The 21328-nt window shown below is 36.3% G+C and overlaps 2 protein-coding genes across 3 annotated transcripts; one reads left to right on the top strand and one right to left on the bottom strand.

The window, feature by feature from the left end:
- The first annotated feature begins 288 nt into the window (after positions 1-288).
- LOC139973819 (uncharacterized) lies at positions 289-12899 on the top strand. Its single transcript, XM_071980692.1, has 4 exons — positions 289-528; positions 9383-9517; positions 10176-10329; positions 12785-12899. The coding sequence occupies exons 2-4, from the start codon at positions 9409-9411 to the stop codon at positions 12792-12794; spliced, it is 273 nt and encodes a 90-aa protein (XP_071836793.1). The 5' UTR covers positions 289-528; positions 9383-9408; the 3' UTR covers positions 12795-12899.
- Positions 11429-18537, bottom strand: LOC139973815 (uncharacterized). Of its 2 annotated transcripts, XM_071980685.1 has the most exons (8): positions 18311-18537; positions 16541-16606; positions 15640-15708; positions 15091-15159; positions 14623-14837; positions 14187-14498; positions 13562-13826; positions 11429-12998 (listed from the first exon to the last, which is right to left on the bottom strand). In XM_071980685.1, the coding sequence occupies exons 1-8, from the start codon at positions 18378-18380 to the stop codon at positions 12691-12693; spliced, it is 1374 nt and encodes a 457-aa protein (XP_071836786.1). In that variant the 5' UTR covers positions 18381-18537; the 3' UTR covers positions 11429-12690. The 2 variants fall into 2 exon arrangements, with proteins under 2 accessions (XP_071836786.1, XP_071836787.1); XM_071980686.1 differs by lacking the exon at positions 15640-15708 and having other exon boundaries at positions 18311-18535.
- Positions 18538-21328: the final 2791 nt, after the last annotated feature.

The following is a 21328-nucleotide window of genomic DNA, read 5'->3' as shown; positions in this document are numbered from 1 at the left end:
GGTGCGGTTATTGTCGGCTGAACTCAAGTCATAACTATGTAACGGACAGTTTCACGTAGCTGTAGGGCTCTTTCCCGTGATACAGCCTCTCTGATCCTCGGCTGCTGCTGCCTCAAACATTCCTTCTTGCCGTAACATTAGGCCGTCTTCCATATGCCAAAAATAATTGCTTAGTTTTTGTATTTTTCTCACAGTTTTGGTGACTATACTTGATTTGAGTGAAAATGAGTACAATTTGATATTAGGTTTAGTTTTCTGTTTGTTGACAGTGTCAAAATGTGCCCGTGGCTGTGCCAAGAACCGAAATGGCGGCTAGATGCCCATATATGGCTATGGTGAATTTTGAAGGTTTTTTTTAATAGCCAGAGTGGGAGATTAGGGTAATATATATAAAACAATCCCTATGAAGGGTCTTCTCAAGAACAATAAGCCGACCAAATTTGAAGTTTATCCTATACTGACTGGGGGAACAATTAACAGAAAACGAGAGTGGAGGGCGCCATTTATTCGTTGCTTAGACTTTTTAAGGTAAATGTACCGAGCTATTTAAGAAACATTAGAGGTTGTATGAAATAATTTTAGGCTGAAAGATACATACACACGTGAATTATGGTATCATAGAATATTCAATGTTGTTATAATGACTTCGGCAAGTACTGATGTTGCCATGGTTACCAAATATGTTTTTTTTTAGGATTGACCAGAAAAAAAGCTGTGATATCTCTATTTCTACTTGAGCTATATGACCTTGAAACTTGGAAGGAACGTGTAATTCTTGATTGAGACCAGTTTCATTATCCCTATAAGTTTGAAAGTACCGATACGTTGTTTTTTGTTGTTTTTCATGTAATTACAATTAAGGAAAGTTCTAATATATTTCATTCTCCATTTACCTGCCCTTTTCGTCTACTTTCTATACATATCTTGGAACTTATCAGTGGTACAACAAAATAAGAAATTACAGTTTGCTCACGTTGTCTAATGCAGTGTCTAATTAGGGCTGAATAAATTACTTGATAAACCACTACCAGCTAAAATGGTAGGTGAGAAACGCATGCGCAGAACAGAAGCAAAAGCATAAAGCGGCATGATCAATTTCGCACAGACATTTAACATGCTGTATGACGGTAAAGGTAATCACTAATAATTTACACCATCGAAATGGCAGAAAATATTTTCCTCTTCATCCCGAACAACATCGGTGAGTTTTATGACAACTATTATTTGTTCTTCTTGTTAGAATCACGAATTTCATTACTCATTGTCGATCAAGTCCAAAAAGGTTCAATGTAGTTCGTTAATCTTTTAATCCGTGATTATCTATCGCCGCAACCCCTCCCCCGCCCCCTCCCATTTCCCAAACATTGGCCTGAGTATACTTTAAATGTCATATAAGCTTCATCTTCCAATCACAAATGTTATACTACAGAGATTGAGGGAGGGAATATCCCAGCAAACACAAAACGTTATCATAACATATTTAAAAGAGCCTCTTAAATATGTTTTTATAACATTAAATGTGGTGTTATGAAAACGTCGGCATAACGTTTTAATGAGATATTAATGTTATATTAATGTTTTAACCAAACAATGTTTTGAAATAATAGCCTGAAAACGTTTTCATGACATATTTATTACACCACAAATAACGTTATCAAAACAAAATACGAAACGTTTTAATAACGTTTTAAAAACGTTTTTGTGTTTGCGGGGGCAATAGATCGTCCCTGCACTTCAGTCATAAACCATTTACAGGCGCGTATCCAGGGGGGCGTTGGGGGCACGCGCCCCCCGGGTAAGGAAAAGAGGAGAGAAAAAAAGAGAAGAACAAAGGGAAAAGGAGGGGGAAAAAGAAAAGGAGGAGAGAAAGGAAGGGAAAAGAAGAAGAAAAAAGAGAGAAAAAGGAGAAAGGGAGGGAGTAGAAGATAGCCAAGACTTCGGGAAGAGAAAGAGGAACAGTCATAGTTAAAGCGCTGATCCCTATTATATACACAGGGTAGCCAGTGACAGATCAAGGATTACGGAGGGGGTGTGCGCCTCACCCTAGCCCTTACACCAACAACTCCTTTTTTGACGTTTCCATGTTTCCTCTCTCACTAATGTATCTATATAAATACTATATATGATCTATCATAACGCGTGTGTGTGTATGGACGCCTTAAACAATTGTACAATTGTGCTATATGGAACCAACTGTGGCTGGTCTTGAACTCGACGGGGTCGTCGGGAACATGACGCATTTCGGGAAGGGGGCGACCCCCCCCCCGAGCAAATTTTCTTTATGATATCGCTAGTAATTTCAAAATAGACAATGCTTAGATGCAACTTACAAGGCCTGGGAAGTGTCATTTCCAGCGATCTGGGAGGCATTTTCGGCGAAAATTTTTCTTGTACGCTTCGCGCCAACTCATGGTGGCGCTTCGCTTAGATAGTTTGCATACACGCTTCGCCCCTCCCTTGGCAATTACTCGCTACACGCCTGTTCGAATTTGTAAAGCAAAGAGCAGATATAACATCATATCAGTGAGCATTGAAATGCCTGTTCCACGATGAACAGCCTCAAAAACTGTCTATGTGTGTAGTCGAAGGTGTAGCCCAATTGGATTTGGGGTTGTAACGACTTGCCCGAAAAAAAAGCCAAAATTTTTCGCGCGCTTTGCGCGCGTTCAACATATCGATGCCAATATCATATAAGCAAGCATCGGTCATTACATTGCATGGCATCGTGTACCGCACGGTCCGTGAAAGTAGCACAGTATACCGCCGGATGCTAATGTAAACAACGAAATGTCTTATGTAGATGGAGAAAAAGCATACAGATATATTTATGTCAAACTCTCTTTTACAGTAGTAATGTCGGCCAATCTTAGAACTTTATTTTAATTACCAGGAGATCATTTTTAAGCTATTCATTGCTATTTATTTTTCTTTCAGTAGGTGCCCGAAAAAATGGGAAAAAAATTGGTTGCGGGGGGGGGGGGGGGTGGGGGCTGCAGCCCCGCCTCCTACGGGACCTACGCCTATGTGTGTAGTGTTCGGTTTCGATATACCTGATATTGGAAATATCTGGTATTTTTCATTTCCTTCAACGAAGTTTTATAATAGCCATAATAAGAGGTTTTAATATTTGTACACCAACAAATTAACTGTGTCTGAATTTTCGAAAATTTCCTCACCAACATTCTTCATCATACTTTCCTCTACTCGTGCAATTTTGACCTGTCTATTAGGGGTTCAAGGAGGTTTTTCCCTATTGGTTGTCCATAGATTGAATTTTGTGCAACATTATGGGTATGTTTTGAAGTGATTTTTATTCACGAGAAATGTGAATTTTCAAATTCTCAACAAATAATGGGCTTAAAACCTTGAAGAGTGGGGCTTTCGGATATTGTGGGCCGTGACGTAGAATCGCCTACAAAAGCAATCATCCATAGGACATGCAATGAGGTCGAACATGATGTGTGACTGGTGACAATCTTCAAAAAAGTTATGGATGGAAAAAAAATTGGGAAATACTTGGTTCTCAGGCAAAAGTGTACATTTGGTTGGTCATTTTCAAGCCCGAGAAGTGTCATTTCCGGTGATCTGGGGCAGGGACGTAGCCAGGGGGGGAGCAGGGGGAGCGACCGCTCCTCCCTTTCAGTGTCGATTTTTTTTTTAAACTGTTGTTTTTTAGCATGGTATTTTGTCAGTGCTCTTTTGATCTTGAATACTCGTCAGCTCCGTTAACTCGATTGTAATCGTAGTAACATTCACGCCTACTGATTCAACTACTTACTTAGTTTGACAGATGCAATTAGCTAAATTAAGCTTATAGCCAATTACAAGCCTACAGTTGGCCATTGCGCAATAAAATACATATTGCCTACCTAACCGCACTCTATAAAATGTCACGAACTGTATGCACAACAACGTCGACAACGTTCGTTCTATGAGTCGTCCTAAGGTGTTGCACGAACAGCATGTTATGAAGCTAAGCTAGCAATCGTACGTGATACGCACTTCCTATAATAATTATTACACTGCTAATACACTGCGATAACGATATTTGTTTTTAGGCCACTGCGTATCTGGCTATATTACAAAATATGAAAGTTTATATTGTCCATCAGTTAAGTTCGTCAAATGTATTAAAGTCCAGACATTGGACAATAAACAAGAATCATCCTACTGGAAAAATTGTAAAAGAGCACTATGTTTGTCTTTCTGATATATTAATGTAAAAGAACATGTAAAAGAATTCAAACAGGAAACAAAATCTGCTGATAATGATATCATATGATCAGGGGCGTAGCCAGTATGTAGCACTGTTGGCCCGGGCCTACATTTTTTTGGCCAAGTTATCTTTTTTTTTTAAAACACCCATAATTCAAATCGATAAGCTTGCTGGACGAGTTTAAGAGTCAATAGACAGGAAAAACTACTGAAATGAACGTAGCAAGAATATGGCTACATTAGGTGACCTATTCAGGCTGTCATCTAGGCTGTCATTTCTATCGCGTGCCGTTTCATTCAACACTCTACCCGCCGAAAAAGACTAGGATCCGATCTTTTTCAGTTTTTTAACATGTAGTTAAGAACCCGTTTACGCAGATAATATTTCAGTTGAGAAAACAGTTGAGAAATTCAGATGGCAATCGTCGGATAGCTCTCGCCTTCTCTTACTAGGCTATTAAACATTTACTAGCTACAGTTGTATCAAAGACAACTACTGGCTATAGTTGTATCAAAAACATTTCTGGCCTATCTTTGTTTCTACAAGTATCAGAAGTTGAAAAGTAAGACTACTCTGTACATGAACCTTGCTAATTTTAATACATTATGTAGTATTGAATTACGTACTATTTTAACTCGTTTGTTTTTTGGTTTAAAGTGATACTGAATGAGGTGTCTCAAGTTAGCAAGAGGCCATGGAACCAGAATGAACACTCGGGAAGGGCCGTTTCCGGCCATCTGGGGGGTTTGTAAAACCAAAAATTTTCTTGTACGCTGCGCGCCAACCGATGGTGGCGCTCCGCTTAGATAGTAATTCGCGCCCCCCCCCCCCCGGTTAGAAAATCCTGGATACGCGCCTGATTACCCCCCCCCCTTTCGCGTTACATAGTTAAACCATCATACTTTGCGTTCATTGAGCACTGAAGATGCAAGCATGTTTGCATACAATGGGTAAGGGACTATTACCCAAACAAATCTCGGGATATTTAAGAAAACATCATTGGCTGTATTTTATGGAACGCGAAAAGGGCAACCGTATTTCGTTGCCTAAACTAAGTTTGTTTCGTTGCCTAAACTAAGTTTGTTGCTGTCTAAACTAAAGCTGTTGCTGCTAGTTTACCATGTTGCTGTTGTTCGTTGATGTCTAAACTTACGTTGATGTCTAAAGTCACGTTGACGACTAAACGCGCCTTAATGTCTAAACTCACGTTGATTTATAAACCTTACGGTTGATGTCTAAACTCACGTTGATGTCTAAAACTTTCGTTGCTAAGTTAACTTACGGTTGATGTCTAAACTCAAGTTGATGTCTAAACTCACGTTGATGTCTACACTTTCGTTGCTATCTAAAGTTCCGTTGTTGTAACACATTGTGAACGAACATCATTCTTTCTTTTCAAAAAGATTATAACAATCAACCGCAAGTTGCTTCCGTGCAGTGCTAACAACATATCTATTACAGAGATTTTCATGCTAAATACTATGGAACGCCAAAAGGGCAATGTATTTTGTCGTCTCCGTCGAGTTTGTCCACTTCGATGTTGTTGTCTCGATCGAGTTTGTTGTCTCGATAGAGTTTGTTGTCTCGATCGAGTTTGTTGTCTCGATCGAGTTTGTTGCCTCGATCGAGTTTGTTGCCTCGATCGAGTTTGTTGCCTCGATCGAGTTCGTTGCCTCGATCGAGTTCGTTGCCTCGATCGAGTTTGTTAAACTGTGCTGCTATTCAATAATTGAATGTACAATGCACGTACGCTATGCTACTATGCTACTGCTACACACAAAAAAGCGCGAATCGGCGTCGTCATATCTCGCGCAACTGGTATAAACAACATAAATAGACTACATGTATTTTGTCGAGGTTTATACCGAAACTAAAGTTAGAAAATTTAAAGGGGGTGTAGGCGGTTTTACACTATCTAACGCAACATAGTCGCCAAGAACCTGAATATTTTTAAGGTAGGGCCCGAGGAACATGAACTTATAGCATGCTCCTCATGGTGAAACATAATTGCACCTATTAGGTGAATTGAGTGTACTGTTAATAGTAGGAAAGACTAGTGTAGGTTCTTATGACCAACTTGACCGGTTTCTGCTCTCAAACTTTATAGGAGGAGCTTCATCAGTAGTAGCCTTTGAATATTTTATATTCGGCCTGGGCGTCTCGTTCTCAAAATTCATCTATTTTATGTGCACGAGTTTTTATGGACTCATAGTGTAACTATAAGAGCATCTAAAAAAGCTCCGTGTAAACCTTGAGAGTCGGCTGATTCTTCGTTAGTACGAAACCTTGAGTTAACAAGCAAATCTTTGAGATTTTGGGCCCTTTTTTAGGCTAGAATCGGTTCTTTTGGAAACAGTTTGGATAATTCCGCGTGTTGCGAGATTAAGTGCCAATGTTTCAAAAGTGTTTTTTTTTTTAAATGCGTTTTGTAAACCTTTTTGCTTTTTTTTGTATGATGAAGTGGATTCTCATTTTTCTTTTTAGGTCTTTCAATGACTTGAGAAGATTACTTCGTTTAGGTTTTTCTGGAATTGCTATGAATTTCAGACCTTTTCTCGGCGCAGTAACTCTATATTGGACATGTTTCTGTCTGATAGGTTCTTTACGAACTTTTTTTAGTGTTTCTGCTTCTTTTCGAAGATATTGGGCTTTTGAGTGACTTTTGAGTGACTACGCGATATAAACGGTGCGATATGGGACGTAATATAGTCTACCGGTCATATGTGCTGTATTCACGGAACGTGTTCTATTTCTGTGGTAATTGTATTTGATTTGATTTGACCGCTGCAGTTAGGGCACGTGCGCTCCATGTTCACAGATTTTTCATTTCGGAATAGCGCCGCAAAATCAATCGAGACAAACTTGATCGAGACAACAAACTCGATCGAGACAACGAACTCGATCGAGGCAACGAACTCGATCGAGGCAACGAACTCGATCGAGACAACAAACTCTATCGAGACAACAAACTCGATCGAGACAACAACATCGAAGTGGACAAACTCGACGGAGACGATTAAATACATTGCCCTTTTGGCGTTCCATAGTACCGTACGGTCCGTGAAAGTTGCGCAGTCATCCGCAGGATGCTAATGTAAGCAACGAAATGTATTATGTAGATGGAGAAAAAGCATACAGGTCCAATTATGTCAAAACTCTCTTTTACAGTAGTAATGGCGAATTAGTCTGCCAAGCTTAAAACTTTATTTTAATTACCAAGGAGATAATTTTTAAACTATTCATTTATTCTCAGCATATTGCCCGAATTTCCAGGGGAACAAGTTTGGTTGGGGGGGGGGGGGGGGCTGCAGCCCCCGCCTCCTACGCCTATGTGTGTAGTGTTCGGGTTCGAAATATCTGATATCGGAAATATCTGGTATTTTTCATTTCCTTCAACGAAGTTTTATAATTGCCGTTATAAGAGGTTGTAATATTTGTACACCAATAAATTAACTGTGTCTGAATTTTCAAAAACTTCCTGACCAACATTCTTCATCATACTTCCCTCTACTCGTAGCAATTTTGACCTGTCTGTTAGGGGTTCAAGGAGGTTTTTCTATATTGGTTGTCCATAGATTGAATTTTGTGCAACATTATGTATATGTTTTGAAGTGATTTTCTTTACGAGAAATGTGAATTTTCAAATTCTGAACAAATAATGGGCTTTAAACTTTGAAAAGTGGGGCTTTCGGATATTGTGGGCCGTGACGTAGAATCACCTACAAAAGCAATGATCCACAGGACATGCAATGAGGTCGAACATGATGTGTGACTGGTTACAATCTTCAAAAAGGTTATGGACGGAAAGTGTACATCTGGTTGGTCATTTTCAAGCCCGAGAAGTGCCATTTCCGGTATCAATACCTGAAATTTTCTTGTACGCTCCGCGCCAACCGATGGTGGCGCTCCGCTTAGATAGTAATTTGCGCCCCCCGGGTTAGAAAATCCTGGATACACCCCTGATTTAGGTACAATAGGCAAGAAACTAAATAATATAAAAGAAGATCATACACACCCTTTTTACAGTCTAATCATGTCCAACCAGGGAGTTGTTCCATAGCAACTCCCTGGTCCAACAGATACGATTACAGATGCCCAATACTAAAACGTCCAGGTTCCGCAATTCTTTCTTACCTGAGGCAATACACTTGTCTAACTCGCGTGCAAAGCGATCTGGCCACAGTGTGTGATCTGTCACTTGCAGCTCTCTGTGCTGCTTATCATGCTACTGTTCTGGTTCCGCCTATTTAGTTTTATTCTCGTAGTTGTTCACTAATAGCTTGTTTATTGTATGGTTCTGTTTGTATTCACTACTGTTTTATGTTTACTGTCGACGGGAAATCATTTTCCGTTTTTGTTTTCTGAAATGGACAATAAAGTTTTCTATCTTCTATCTATTTATATAAGTAGTTCAAATGATGAAAAGAGGAAACTTAAAACAGAATTTAAAAATACGTAGCCTATAATGGAGAATTAAGAACAAGTCTGAACAGGTTATCTTTGTATTTGCCATGTCGAGGCATGCCATTACATCAATTTTCAATGTTGTTTGATAGTGGAAACAAGTTTTATTTCGTACAAAAGGGATAAAATAACTTAGAAGTCTATTTGAGTCTTCCAGAAATTACATTATTGCTATACTGCACATCCATCCATCCATAATATTCTGGCGTGATCGTGCTTGTTTCAAAGAAATCGTTTGTTCAATGTAGTTCTAGGCTTTCAGTTATGTATTAGCAAGAAGTAGTTATGTTTCTTTAAGAAACTGTATATGAACGCGCCAATATTTCTGTAGAACCCAATTTCGTCTAACAATTGCACGTATTCTAACTTCCATTCATGGATATGTTATCTTCGCGTAAAGTGAAATAAGACATCTCCCCGGCCTTAAACCACTGGTACCTATATGATTTGATTTGATATATGGACATGATGCATTTTATCAACAGATAAATTCGACAGCTGCCTATATAGGGTAATAAATTTCTCCGTGTTGTGACCAGTAAAATAAGTAATACTTATATTAAAAGAGATTCTCTTCTGGTTACATCGACTTTCAAAACTGATATCCTTGTCCTTTAACGTTTTACTACAAACCCTCTCCTTAGCAATAATTATCTTTCCGTGATTCATGATGAATAGATAATGTTTTCATTTTGACTGCAGGGTATTTAAGAATCGCCCTCCTAGTGATGTCGCTCTTTACCATGAGACACCATTACGTCATTGCGATGGCTGCTTACGTCATCAGCGTGGCATTGGACTACATCGATGGGCCTGCTGCGAGGGTTTTCAAACAAGGTTATATATATATACTGACTGGTCCGTAGCCTGAATTTTAAAGTGTCTGCTTGTGTGTGTATTGGGATGGAGGGGACTTTCAATTTAAGGAAGAGCACATTATGGCCGGTAACTTGTAAAGTTCAAGTTGTACACATGGTGCTGGGACAAATGGGAGGCACATTAGTCTGTATGAGGCGGCAAGGGGCAGAGGGGGGGGGGGTGATGTCCCACGTGCACAAGTTTGGTTGGAAGCCTACAATGAGAACGTAAATTGTGATTAGCAGTATTCCAGTAGTAGCTATCACTGGCGTTGAGGACTGGTTGAGGTAACTTTTATATCATCTCTCTGTCTTTGGTATACTGGTCGTTTGTGGAAGCGGTATCTTGCTTTATCAGACTGTATCATGCTTAATCAGAAGGGTTATAAGAGGGACCGTTGTCGGACGTTGGGCGTACTTCAAATTTTATAGGGGATTATAGGGCATTATAAATATAATTATATAACAAAACTCGCAATGATATCCATATAAGGCCTCGTTATTCTTTGTGTTTATATGCGAAGGAAACGCTTATTTTTGTTGATGGAAATTCTTCCTCGTTTTTTCATATATAATCATCAATTGCTGACTAAGGTTCATAATTTATTTCACCTATACTTTTTTGCTTGGTTTTACAGAGACTTCATTCGGTGCTTTGATGGACCTTGTCACCGACCGGTGTACAAGCACCTGTCTTATGGTGATGTTGTCCAGTTTACACCCTGAATATATGATACTGCTACAGATACTACTGTCGCTGGATATAGCTAGCCACTGGTTCCACCATTACAGGTAAAATCGTTTAGAGATAACATTGTTATGATAGGGAGCAACCATATGAAATTACTCAATTTTGAATGCATACAAAAGAAGAATCTGAAGTTTTTGAATTGACTTATACGAATATTGTTAATGAGTTATACGCAATGGAATGTGGAATGATCACATACATACATCATTTTTAATCAAACATAACTGATTTTTATTTGTTACAAATTCGATATCAGGTTATACTAACAAGCAGAAGTCTAGTGCATTGAAGTCATCGAAACCTTCATGCATTTTGCATTCTGGTTACTTAAATATTTATATATATATATATATATATATATATATATATATATATATATATATGTATATATATATATATATATATATATACAAAATATCACAAAGTGCGCGAACAATTTGGGGATGAAAGTTTTAATAATCCTGCACCCAAGAAAATGTCCCCTCCCCCCCCCCAATTTGAAACAAATCGCCGCCCCTGTGTATGCTAATTAGTACCAACTGGGAGTACTTATTGGTTGGGTCCGTTTTCCTAACTGTGCAGCGAGTAAGACTTACCGATTTAGGCCTAACAGTAAAAGGTATGTAAACTTCGATGCCCGTAACTCCTGATGGTAATATGTTCGCCGAATTATTTTCTATTGCAAGAAGGCAGTTAGATCGTCATTTGACCAGAGATAGTGGACCTAGCCTCATTTTAAAATATGTTATTAATTTCTTTATTCTGCAAAACAAGAACAGGTCTAAGTTGGGATTATCTATACCATGCAAACAGTAATAGTGGTATACACGATATACTCACTGATTCATAGCTGCTTAGATGGAGCTATCATTGTTTGTTTATATCGGAAACCTTTTAGAAATGTGATAGCGCCACCGCTTTCGATCACGAGAGACCTTCTTTAAGTAAATTTTAATATAAAAATTGCAATAGGTTATTCACTTTCATCATATTTCCTTGAGCTGGCATTATTTTTACTCAGTTTTTTGGATTAGGTATAGTATTGCTGGAATTCACTACACCGCTACTATGGTACCTTTCGCAACGTATATATATATAGATATTACTGATGCATAGGTGGAACGCACTGAATATTATTTTAAATGAAGAATATGACAATGACAATGAAACTGTTTATTTCCAACACAAAAGATAAGTACATTTTAAACAAGAATTCATTTACATGTAATCAAATCATCATGGTATTATATATAATTCAATGAACACTACCAAAGATCTAATGTGTGGAAAAGGAGAAAAAACTGAAGTGCAATACTTATGAATCATTTTTCTCCAAATATGTGTTGAAAAATATAGACAAAAGAATTAGTCAAGACAAGATAACATACCTAAAGTTACAAAAAAATAATAAAATATCATGTTACTTTTAAATTGATTTGAAATATCAGATCAGTATAGACAAATATTTCATTCTATATATTAATACCAGCGTAGAAAATATTGACCATACTTATATACTTAAAATTACCACTGAAACTATATCTATATATTCAAACAATACTGAGGCATTTTATTAGAGCCTGAACAATCAGAGGCTAATTGTTGAAAAATTCAGTAACATAATCAGAAACGATTTTATTGTATTTTGAAAAGGGTGGGGAGAAAAGTTCTTAATGAGTGCTACAGTCGACGATTGCTCAATAGACCCTCTTCCAGTCTCCTAGACAAATGAGGTGTCGAATACCAACATTCTCTGCTATTGTTTCCCAGGCGTATAAGTAAGCTAACGTAGGGTCAGTTTAACTCAATATAAGTACATACTACGTGGATCTCGTACAAGAGACATGTGAACTTACTAAACTGTATCTGAATGGATTTTGATATAGAAAACACAACAGTACCAATTATGTAAGTTCATACACTTTCGACTTTATTCTGAAGTTGTTGAGTAATGTTTCAATTTTTAACATAAATTGTTATTTCATTTAATCATGTATAGGGGTGTTGGGGGGGGGGGTCTGGTGTATCAAATATACGAGAAAAGGTGAGTTATGTGACACATTTAGACTAAACCTTACTAAACCAAATATAAACTCGAAACGCTTTTTATTTCGTATTACTTTATTTATTGAATTTTAATTATTTTTGTAGTGATGAATGACTCACCAGTATAGAGCAATCCATGTTATATTTGTCTTTGCTCCTTTTTTTTCAATTTGTCATTCCATTTCGAACAAATTTGTTAGTGAATGTTTCAATTTGAAGGTTTAATGTTTTCTTATGCTGTTATCCATAAAGTATATTCCAACCAGGCTCCGTTTGGTCAGACTTAATTAACTTCTGAATTATTACGTACAATGTTTCGTAAAATGCTCAGTTTCACAGTCATATTGTTCATCAAATCAAGTGGATGGTCGAATTCTCATCTCAACAGATTGGAGGTTGCAGATATTATAACCATTAGAGTAAATCATTTCCCCGTTGCTTCCATTGTAGACCCCATTGAGGTTCTCATATGTACAAGATGACTTGCAGCTGCTGTGTACATGGAAAAGAGAGCAATAGCTATTACTAATGCAATTAGAGCAGTACTTCTTCGAGTGCCACCAGCCACTTCTGTGCTTCTCTGCACAGTCGAAGTTACCACATGCGTCATTGTCTCGGTCATGCGTGCTGAATTGTTTTCCTCTGTTATAATAGAGATAATTACCTGTGAAGGAAAACAGCCAGAACCATCATTGGTTAATATTTGGTCATTCAACAATAGCATATAAGTATCCTGTTATATTGCACACTTTTGTTGCGACGTAAAATACGTTTTGTAGTATACTGGAATTAGAATGGGGGGGGGGGGGGGGGTGATTTACATAAAGAGAGATTCAGAATTCATTTTTAATGTGATAATTCCTTAATCATTATTTATTTTATGTGCTGATTTTATTCTTTCTAGTTCTTTATTGAAATGGATGATGGACCCAGAAATGGATGATAACTTGATAATTATCTCGTCTATACAACCGTAGGCACTTTGTGCGTGAATTGTGAAAGGAGGTTTTTGGGAGGGGGGGGGGGGGGGTTGTGTTACACCAAACCCTCGTTGTAAGGATTTCTGATCCAGTGTACTTAGAGCATATTTCGTAGGTAATAAAAACATTAAGATCTGCTGAACCGTGAAGACTATTTCTCACGAATTTGCTTGTGAAAAGGCTAGTAACTTTAACTTGACATAGGCTACTATCCAAAGCAAGGCGCAATAACAAACATGCAACAAACCTGTGGTTCCACTGCTACGATCAGCGAGTTTATTCATTGTGTAGTTGTTGCTTTCAGACTCTATTTGAAACTCTGGATATTCAGCATATTTAGCAGATCCACTAGAAGTAGTGATGTCATAGCGAAGCGTGTAGTTTCTCTGGTTTGTCAAGTAATGAAGCTTTTCATTTCCTAGCCATAAGTTCCTGCTGTCACCAAACCCGTCTTTGTACGCAGCCCAGTTTTGATAAAAACTCGTAGAGCCATCGGTACGACGTTGAAACACCTGAAAAGATAGCAAGTAAATGTATAATGAAAGAGAGATAATGATGAGAGTCGTGAAGCATGGTAACAGACAACTTAATTTAAGAAACACCGCACGAATATATTAATAGAATATTATTTCAGTAAGACAAATGTAGGAATTTTCTTTGTTTTTGTTTTCTTTAGGGAGTGGGAATTGTTCGTGTTGTCACACTTTTCTTCCACTAAAGTATTTTTGATACAATACCTGGTAAGGAATTATTAAAGTGCAACCAAACCGAAAACAGAAACTTGGACTTGCATTACCGTCAGCAATAGACTTAATCAACAAAACTCACAGAAACATACTTGAAATATTCATATTGTTCCAATTAAGACTTACGGTCCATCCTCCACCGTCTCCCATTCTACAAGATACGTTGAATGGTAAACCAGGCCATCCAGTAGGCATGATTGTATAAACGCCATCTTGTCTATGTCCAGCGTCATAAACATCCTGACAGTCTCTATACGGCAAGGATACACAAGTTTCACCGTCACCTTCGTATCCATCATTACAATAACACTGTCGTACTTCATTCTCGACATCACACACAGCATTGGAACTACAGCTGTAGTCATCTTCACAGATCAGTCGGTTATCGCTACAGGAACACTTATGGGTGCAGTTATCGTTAACGTATGTTTTTCCATTCTAAAACAGATCAAATGTAAACTTATAAGTTGGAAGAACAAAAATTGTTGTCAGATACAATTCTGTGATTAAATATCCATTAGAAATGTCATCTGACATTTAAATAGATGTCACAAAAACTCACCGATATAACCAAGTTGGCCTCTGTAACGAAACAGCTGCATATACTCGCACTGATACAGTCACTTCCACTCAGCATTAATCCAGATTTGCAGATACAACCCGTGCTACCTAAACAGGTACTGTAACAAGCAGACTCTCCTTTGGGATCTTCACATGTTGCTTCACAAGTGCAGTTTCCATAGATCATGTTCGGAGGACACGGATATGTCGTAGAACCTGCATTGAGATAAGAGCAGTTTATGTTGAAATATCATGACTATTATGTTTTGTTTTATATTTCCATGTAGTAACATCCTACTATGAACTTAACAGCGGAAAGCTAATTGCGACTCTAAAGAAAGCATTTAAATTAAATCATTAAGCACATTAATGCATAATTAATGTGATTTCTTCTATTATCACATGATATCAGTAGTGTGCTTGATATGCTACATGACTTACCTTGCGCTTGATATGCTACGGGACTTACCTAGAGTCGTGCCTTGTGGTTCAGTAGTGACTGCAGTAGTTGGTTCCTTTGATTCTTGCGTTGTCTTACCTAGAAAACAGTATAGGAAGGATGTTTATGAACAATTTAATAATGCATAATTAATGTGATTTCTGATATTATCACATGATATGAATAGTGTGCTTGATATGCTACGGGACTTATCTAGAGTCGTGCCTTGTGGTTCAGTAGTGACTGCAGTAGTTGGTTCCTTTGATTCTTGCGTTGTCTTACCTAGAAAACAGTATAGGAAAGATGTTTATGAACAATTTAATAATGCATAATTAATGTGATTTCTGATATTATCACATGATATGAATAGTGTGCTTGATATGCTACGGGACTTACCTAGAGTCGTGCCTTTTGGTTCAGTAGTGACTGCAGTAGTTGGTTCCTTTGATTCTTGCGTTGTCTTACCTAGAAAACAGTATAGGAAGGATGTTTATGAACAATTTAATAATGCATAATTAATGTGATTTCTTCTATTATCACATGATATGAATAGTGTGCTTGATATGCTACGGGACTTACCTAGAGTCGTGCCTTTTGGTTCAGTAGTGACTGCAGTAGTTGGTTCCTTTGATTCTTGCGTTGTCTTACCTAGAAAACAGTATAGGAAGGATGTTTATGGACAATTTCGTATTAATAGTAATACTGTAAAGTGGGTTGTATTAAATGGAAATAGAATTGTCTTGAATGAAGTCCTCTTTCTGATTATTTTGCACTACTTTTTGGACTATTGACATATCTTGTTTCGTAAGAAAGTGGTATAAGATGGTGGAAAATAACAACACAAATAAATTAACAGCTAAACTGATAACGTATTCCCCTCCAACCAGATAATAATATGTCCGTGTATCATATTTTACAAATCTAGTGGTCTTCTTTTCGTTATGATGTTATCTTAACAGACCAAAATGAAGAAAAGCGGATATTTAAAAAGGCTGTCTTTATAGACAGAATGTTGCTAATAATGCGAAAATTGTTAAATCCTACTAGCAAGTTTAATGGGGGCGATATCTCATAGACTTATAATTTATATTTGCAAATCCCCCCCAAGAAGAAAATAATAATAATTGAAAGAATATTTTCAACTTGAAGTGAGAAGTATGAAATGTATTTAGTGACAGAAATTTGTTACATAAAGTTGAACTAGTGAAATCATGCACTCAGATCATAAAGAGATAATACTGTCAATTCCTATAACGAACCAAAACATACCGATAATAAATGCTGTCTCTCAAACAATGGTATTTTGTATTATTATTTTTGGTTTGAATGAAAAAAATTAAACGAGCTAAGAAGACGTCAAGTTTGAAACCACATACATCACAGGCACATGAAAAACATCAATTTTGTGGCATGTTTAAATTCTTACAAAATATAAATAATAGTTTGACAACATTCTGTGTTCTGTTTACTTTTTACTTACTTTTACAAGGTGAAGGTAAACAATGGCTTCCTTTACATGGGAATTTCTCAGCAAAATCACACAATTCTAGGAATAAGAAAAAAAGAAGAAACAAACATCAGAAACAACTACATGTATACAAGCGTTAAAAATACTCAGCAACAAAAATAAATTATAATAAAAACAAGACAAGATTAGACAAGACAAGACGAAACAAACGAAAAGCAAAAACAGCAGAACAGAACAGAACGGAACAAAACAAATGCTTAAGATTTATGCAAATGGTTAAGTGTGTAGTAGTGGTTATAAATATGGAATTCATTACAAAAAAAGTAAAGAAGTAAAGTTTAAATAAACTGGATGGTATAGATAACCAATACTGAAATCATCAATTACGTTACTGGTAGCAGTTCTCGTACTGCAAATCCCAGTCTATTTACGTTTCTGTACATGTCGAATTGACTGTATTGAGAGTGAAGAAAATTGTCTCGGTATTTATAACTTTAGACAACTAATCCATTTGGCAGTTTTGTGACAGTGATGTCCTGGTAAAATATCTAGAACTAGACTAAAGTTCTGACGAATCGATTTGTTAGATAGTCTGCCTAACTTGTTACGCGATAACAGTTAGCCTAACGTTAGAATTAGCCTCGAGTCTGAACTAAAATTTCTAATAAGTCTACCATTAAAATAAATCAACTTTTAACTTTAACACACCGAATATCGTACGCGGCCTGCGGTAAACTCGGTATTATATATCTTACAGATCAAAGGGTGGTGAAACAATCAGAACTCGGCCATAAACAGCATATTCCTAGATACCAACTGGTGTGACTATAATATCACAAAATATCAAGTAGACAAACAGATGTTAGTAAAAAATTAGGTCAGCCCGCCAACAGATGATATTTTCCATTCAATTTTCTGTTATCTAAACGGAGATATATGTAGGTATAGGGAGGGCTAATTATGTAATTATTCAAGCAGCTCGAGTAACGCGATAACAGTTAGCCTAACGTTAGAATTAGCCTTGAGTCTGAACTAAAATTTCGAATAAGTCTACGATTAAAATAAATCAACTTTTAACTTTAACACACCGAATATCGTACGCGACCTGCGGTAAACTCGGTATTACATATCTTACAGATCAAATGGTGATGAAACACTCTGAACTCGGCCATTAAGTAACATAGGATTGTCATATATCAATAGCCCTAGGAACAATAAACAGCATATTCCTAGATACAAACTGGTGTGACTATAATACCACGAAAATTCCAAGTAGACATACTTGGAATTTAGTAAAAAATAGGTCAGCCCGCCAACAGTTGATATTTTCCAATCAATTTTCTGTTATCTAGACGGAGATATATGTAGGTATAATGGAGGGCTAATTATGTTAATATTCGAGCAGCTCGAGTACCCATAAAAGTGAATTAATCTTGAAGAACCCTTCCTCGAAATTTACTAAATTTGCTGAAAGTTGCCTTGCTTGCTCATGTTGCTCTTTATTCAAAAGGTTGCCACAATAAGCCATTATAAAAACTTCAAACCTGCTGCAGTATGTCTAAGAATGATGTGATATAGAAAAGTGGAAGTCTACATAGTTAACCGAACAGAAACAAACTTTAAAACAGAATAGGATGTACTTTATGTATGCCCAAACCCCTCAGCCAAGACAGCCTGACAACCCCATGGGGGACATTAAAAGACTCAGCATATTGTTATTGATAATTATAGAAAGAAAATGGAATCCATAACTCTTACTATCATGTAAAAATATATACTTACTTCCGGCATCCGTCATATCGATGAGGATTAGCGCCAAATGGAAAAGCTGAAACAATTTCTTTCTCTTCATTGTGTTCTAAGTTGACCGCTCTACTTGTCATTGATGTTCTCCGTTAAGTTTGGAATGATCGAGTTGGATACTGTGATGTCTTTAATATAGACTAAATAACATAGTCTCAACAAATATGTACATGTATTAACTTAAAGCTGATTGGACGAATCGAATAAGTATCAGTATCAGAGCACGAATTGTAAAACGATACTGTGATTACGTCATTGCCGGAAGATCAGCTTTTGTCACTTAGGTTTACATTTAGTTATCTTCATTAGAATTAGACAATAAATCACTCTTCCAGCAATATGTAACGTATACTTATACAGGGGATAAAGCTTGTCGTATATGGCGTCTCATGGTCTATTCAGTAGATATAATTTCAACGTTTTTTATTTTTTTCACGTTTCATTTACTCCCAGCCAAAGCAGACGCGCTTTTGTTACTAGAAAGGCTCTTTATGAATTCGAAAAGTAATAAACTTTTGTGATGACTCTGAATAGAGATACTGGTTAATAACCTTCTTTACACCAGATGATAAAATGGATTGAAGCAAATCATTAATAAGAGAATAATGAGCATCCATTTTTTTTTTCTTTGCACAATCAGCTTCGTTCTTCAACAAATATCAGTATACCAATATAATGTAGATAAAAATTGGTCCAAAAAGTAAGAATAAGCTTTGAAAATGCATATATGTGAAATGAAATATAGTAATAAAGAAGTGCAATGAGTGTTTCACCTAACACAGTAACTGTGGATATATATCTCTATCTATACTTTTTTCTATAGTTTCAGTCTTCATTAATTTAATTTAATTATGCTAATATATGTATTGTGGGGTATCTTCCTTTGAGTAACTTTCAGTTAATTGGTTATAATAATCGAGATATGATTAACCTTTCATTTACTATGATGGTAAGCAAAACTACCTCCTTTGACGTTACGTTACGTTACGTTTTCAGAAATTTCTTTATTAGTCTCTAAAGACATTCAGAGTGAGCTGGTACACTGATTTGATATTTACTGTGATAGCTATGTCTATACTGAGGCGAAAATTACTATTTGTCTGCCCAAGGCAAGGTGCTTCATTTATTCATCATTGAAGACTTTCATGACACGATAAATCTGACATTGAACCTACGTTTCATGTTTCTATTTATCTAAAGTGGGGGCAATATATGGTACCAGCGAAGCGTCTACAGTTTTAGAGAAGTGTCAACAGACCTGAGCAAAGCCCCTGTACTATTGTATTCTCTAAAAAAATGTAAGCGTACATTATAGAAAAAGGAACAATTCACTTTTTGATATAATTGCGCTTCGTTCATAGCACACATAGGTATGTATTTCACTTTTAACAAATGTCGTTTAATTGTCTCAACCCAATAGAGTAGTTAAATTGATATACATCTCATAGCCTTTGTATGCATTTTTCTTTAATTAAAAGTATGTACACATTTTCAACTAAATGTTGGAAAGGAAATGTTGCGTGGGATGGCTTCTGTTCATTATTGGAAGATAGTGAACATCCTAAAGCAATAAGCACTTATGTATGTATGTATGTATGTATGTATGTATGTATGTATGTATGTATGTTTGTATGTAAATACATATCTATATTAACACAGATCTTTATCTATATACAGATATATATATGTATATATGAAACAGATCGTCAATTACTTGTATTGTCCTGAATATGCAAAGCAGCCAGTCCTCAATTTACGCCCAAACTAGGACTACCTTTGATAAAATAAATCGAATTCAAATATCTTTGGAACTGTAACAAAGTATCCATACATACTCCTACAATGATGGTTAGTAAATATATTACATTCTGCCAAATTATTGATGATCGAAATTTTTCAAAATAATATATTTGTGTTTTCGTTTACTTGTGTATAAGTTTCGTAGATTTGAATTGACCTCTCCAACTTTTTAACCTAAATGCATAAATAATATAGATTAATACGACAATCATTTTAGTAAGCTAGTTTAAGCACCCGGCACAAATTGAACTCTGGTTAAAAAAAATATGCCGTCCAGTTATAGCTTATAGTCAGTTAGTATATTTATCGGCGATGCTTCGCTTAGACATTACAACCATCTGTCTATCTGTCTATCTGTCTATCTCTCTATCTGCCTATCTGTCTATCTGTCTATCTGTCTATATGTCTATCTGTCTATCTGCCTATCTGTCTATCTGCCTATCTGCCTATCTGTCTATCTGTCTATCTGTGTATCTGTCTATCTGTCTGTCTGTCTATCTGTCTATCTGTCTCTCTGTCTGTCTGTCTATCTATCTGTCTATCTGTCTATCTATCTATCTGTCTATCTATCTATCTATCTATCTATCTATCTATCTATCTATCTATCTATCTATCTATCTATCTATCTATCTATCTATCTATCTATCTATCTATCTATCTATCTATCTATCTATCTATCTATCTATCTATCTATCTATCTATCTATCTATCTATCTATCTATCTATCTATCTATCTATCTATCTATCTATCTATCTATCTATCTATCTATCTATCTATCTATCTATCTATCTATCTATCTATCTATCTATCTATCTATCTATCTATCTATCTATCTATCTATCTATCTATCTATCTATCTATCTATCTATCTATCTATCTATCTATCTATCTATCTATCTATCTATCTATCTATCTATCTATCTATCTATCTATCTATCTATCTATCTATCTATCTATCTATCTATCTATCTATCTATCTATCTATCTATCTATCTATCTATCTATCTATCTATCTATCTATCTATCTATCTATCTATCTATCTATCTATCTATCTATCTATCTATCTATCTATCTATCTATCTATCTATCTATCTATCTATCTATCTATCTATCTATCTATCTATCTATCTATCTATCTATCTATCTATCTATCTATCTATCTATCTATCTATCTATCTATCTATCTATCTATCTA

This window comes from Apostichopus japonicus, chromosome 9 (assembly GCF_037975245.1).
Source record: "Apostichopus japonicus isolate 1M-3 chromosome 9, ASM3797524v1, whole genome shotgun sequence".
Classification (NCBI taxonomy): Eukaryota; Metazoa; Echinodermata; class Holothuroidea; order Aspidochirotida; family Stichopodidae; genus Apostichopus; species Apostichopus japonicus.
The sequence above is the reverse complement of the archived record's forward strand: the minus strand, read 5'-3'. Positions and strand labels throughout refer to the sequence as shown.

Coding starts and splice junctions, on each gene's coding strand:
- LOC139973815 (XM_071980685.1), bottom strand. CDS start 18,380: ATGAAGAGAAAGAAATTGTTTCAGCTTTTCCATTTGGCGCTAATCCTC. Junction 15,709..16,540: donor TTTACCTTCACCTTGTAAAA/GTAAGTAAAAAG, acceptor ACTGTTTTCTAG/GTAAGACAACGCAAGAATCA. Junction 14,838..15,090: donor ACCACAAGGCACGACTCTAG/GTAAGTCCCGTA, acceptor ATCTCAATGCAG/GTTCTACGACATATCCGTGT.
- LOC139973819 (XM_071980692.1), top strand. CDS start 9,409: ATGTCGCTCTTTACCATGAGACACCATTACGTCATTGCGATGGCTGCT. Junction 9,518..10,175: donor TGCGAGGGTTTTCAAACAAG/GTTATATATATA, acceptor TTGGTTTTACAG/AGACTTCATTCGGTGCTTTG.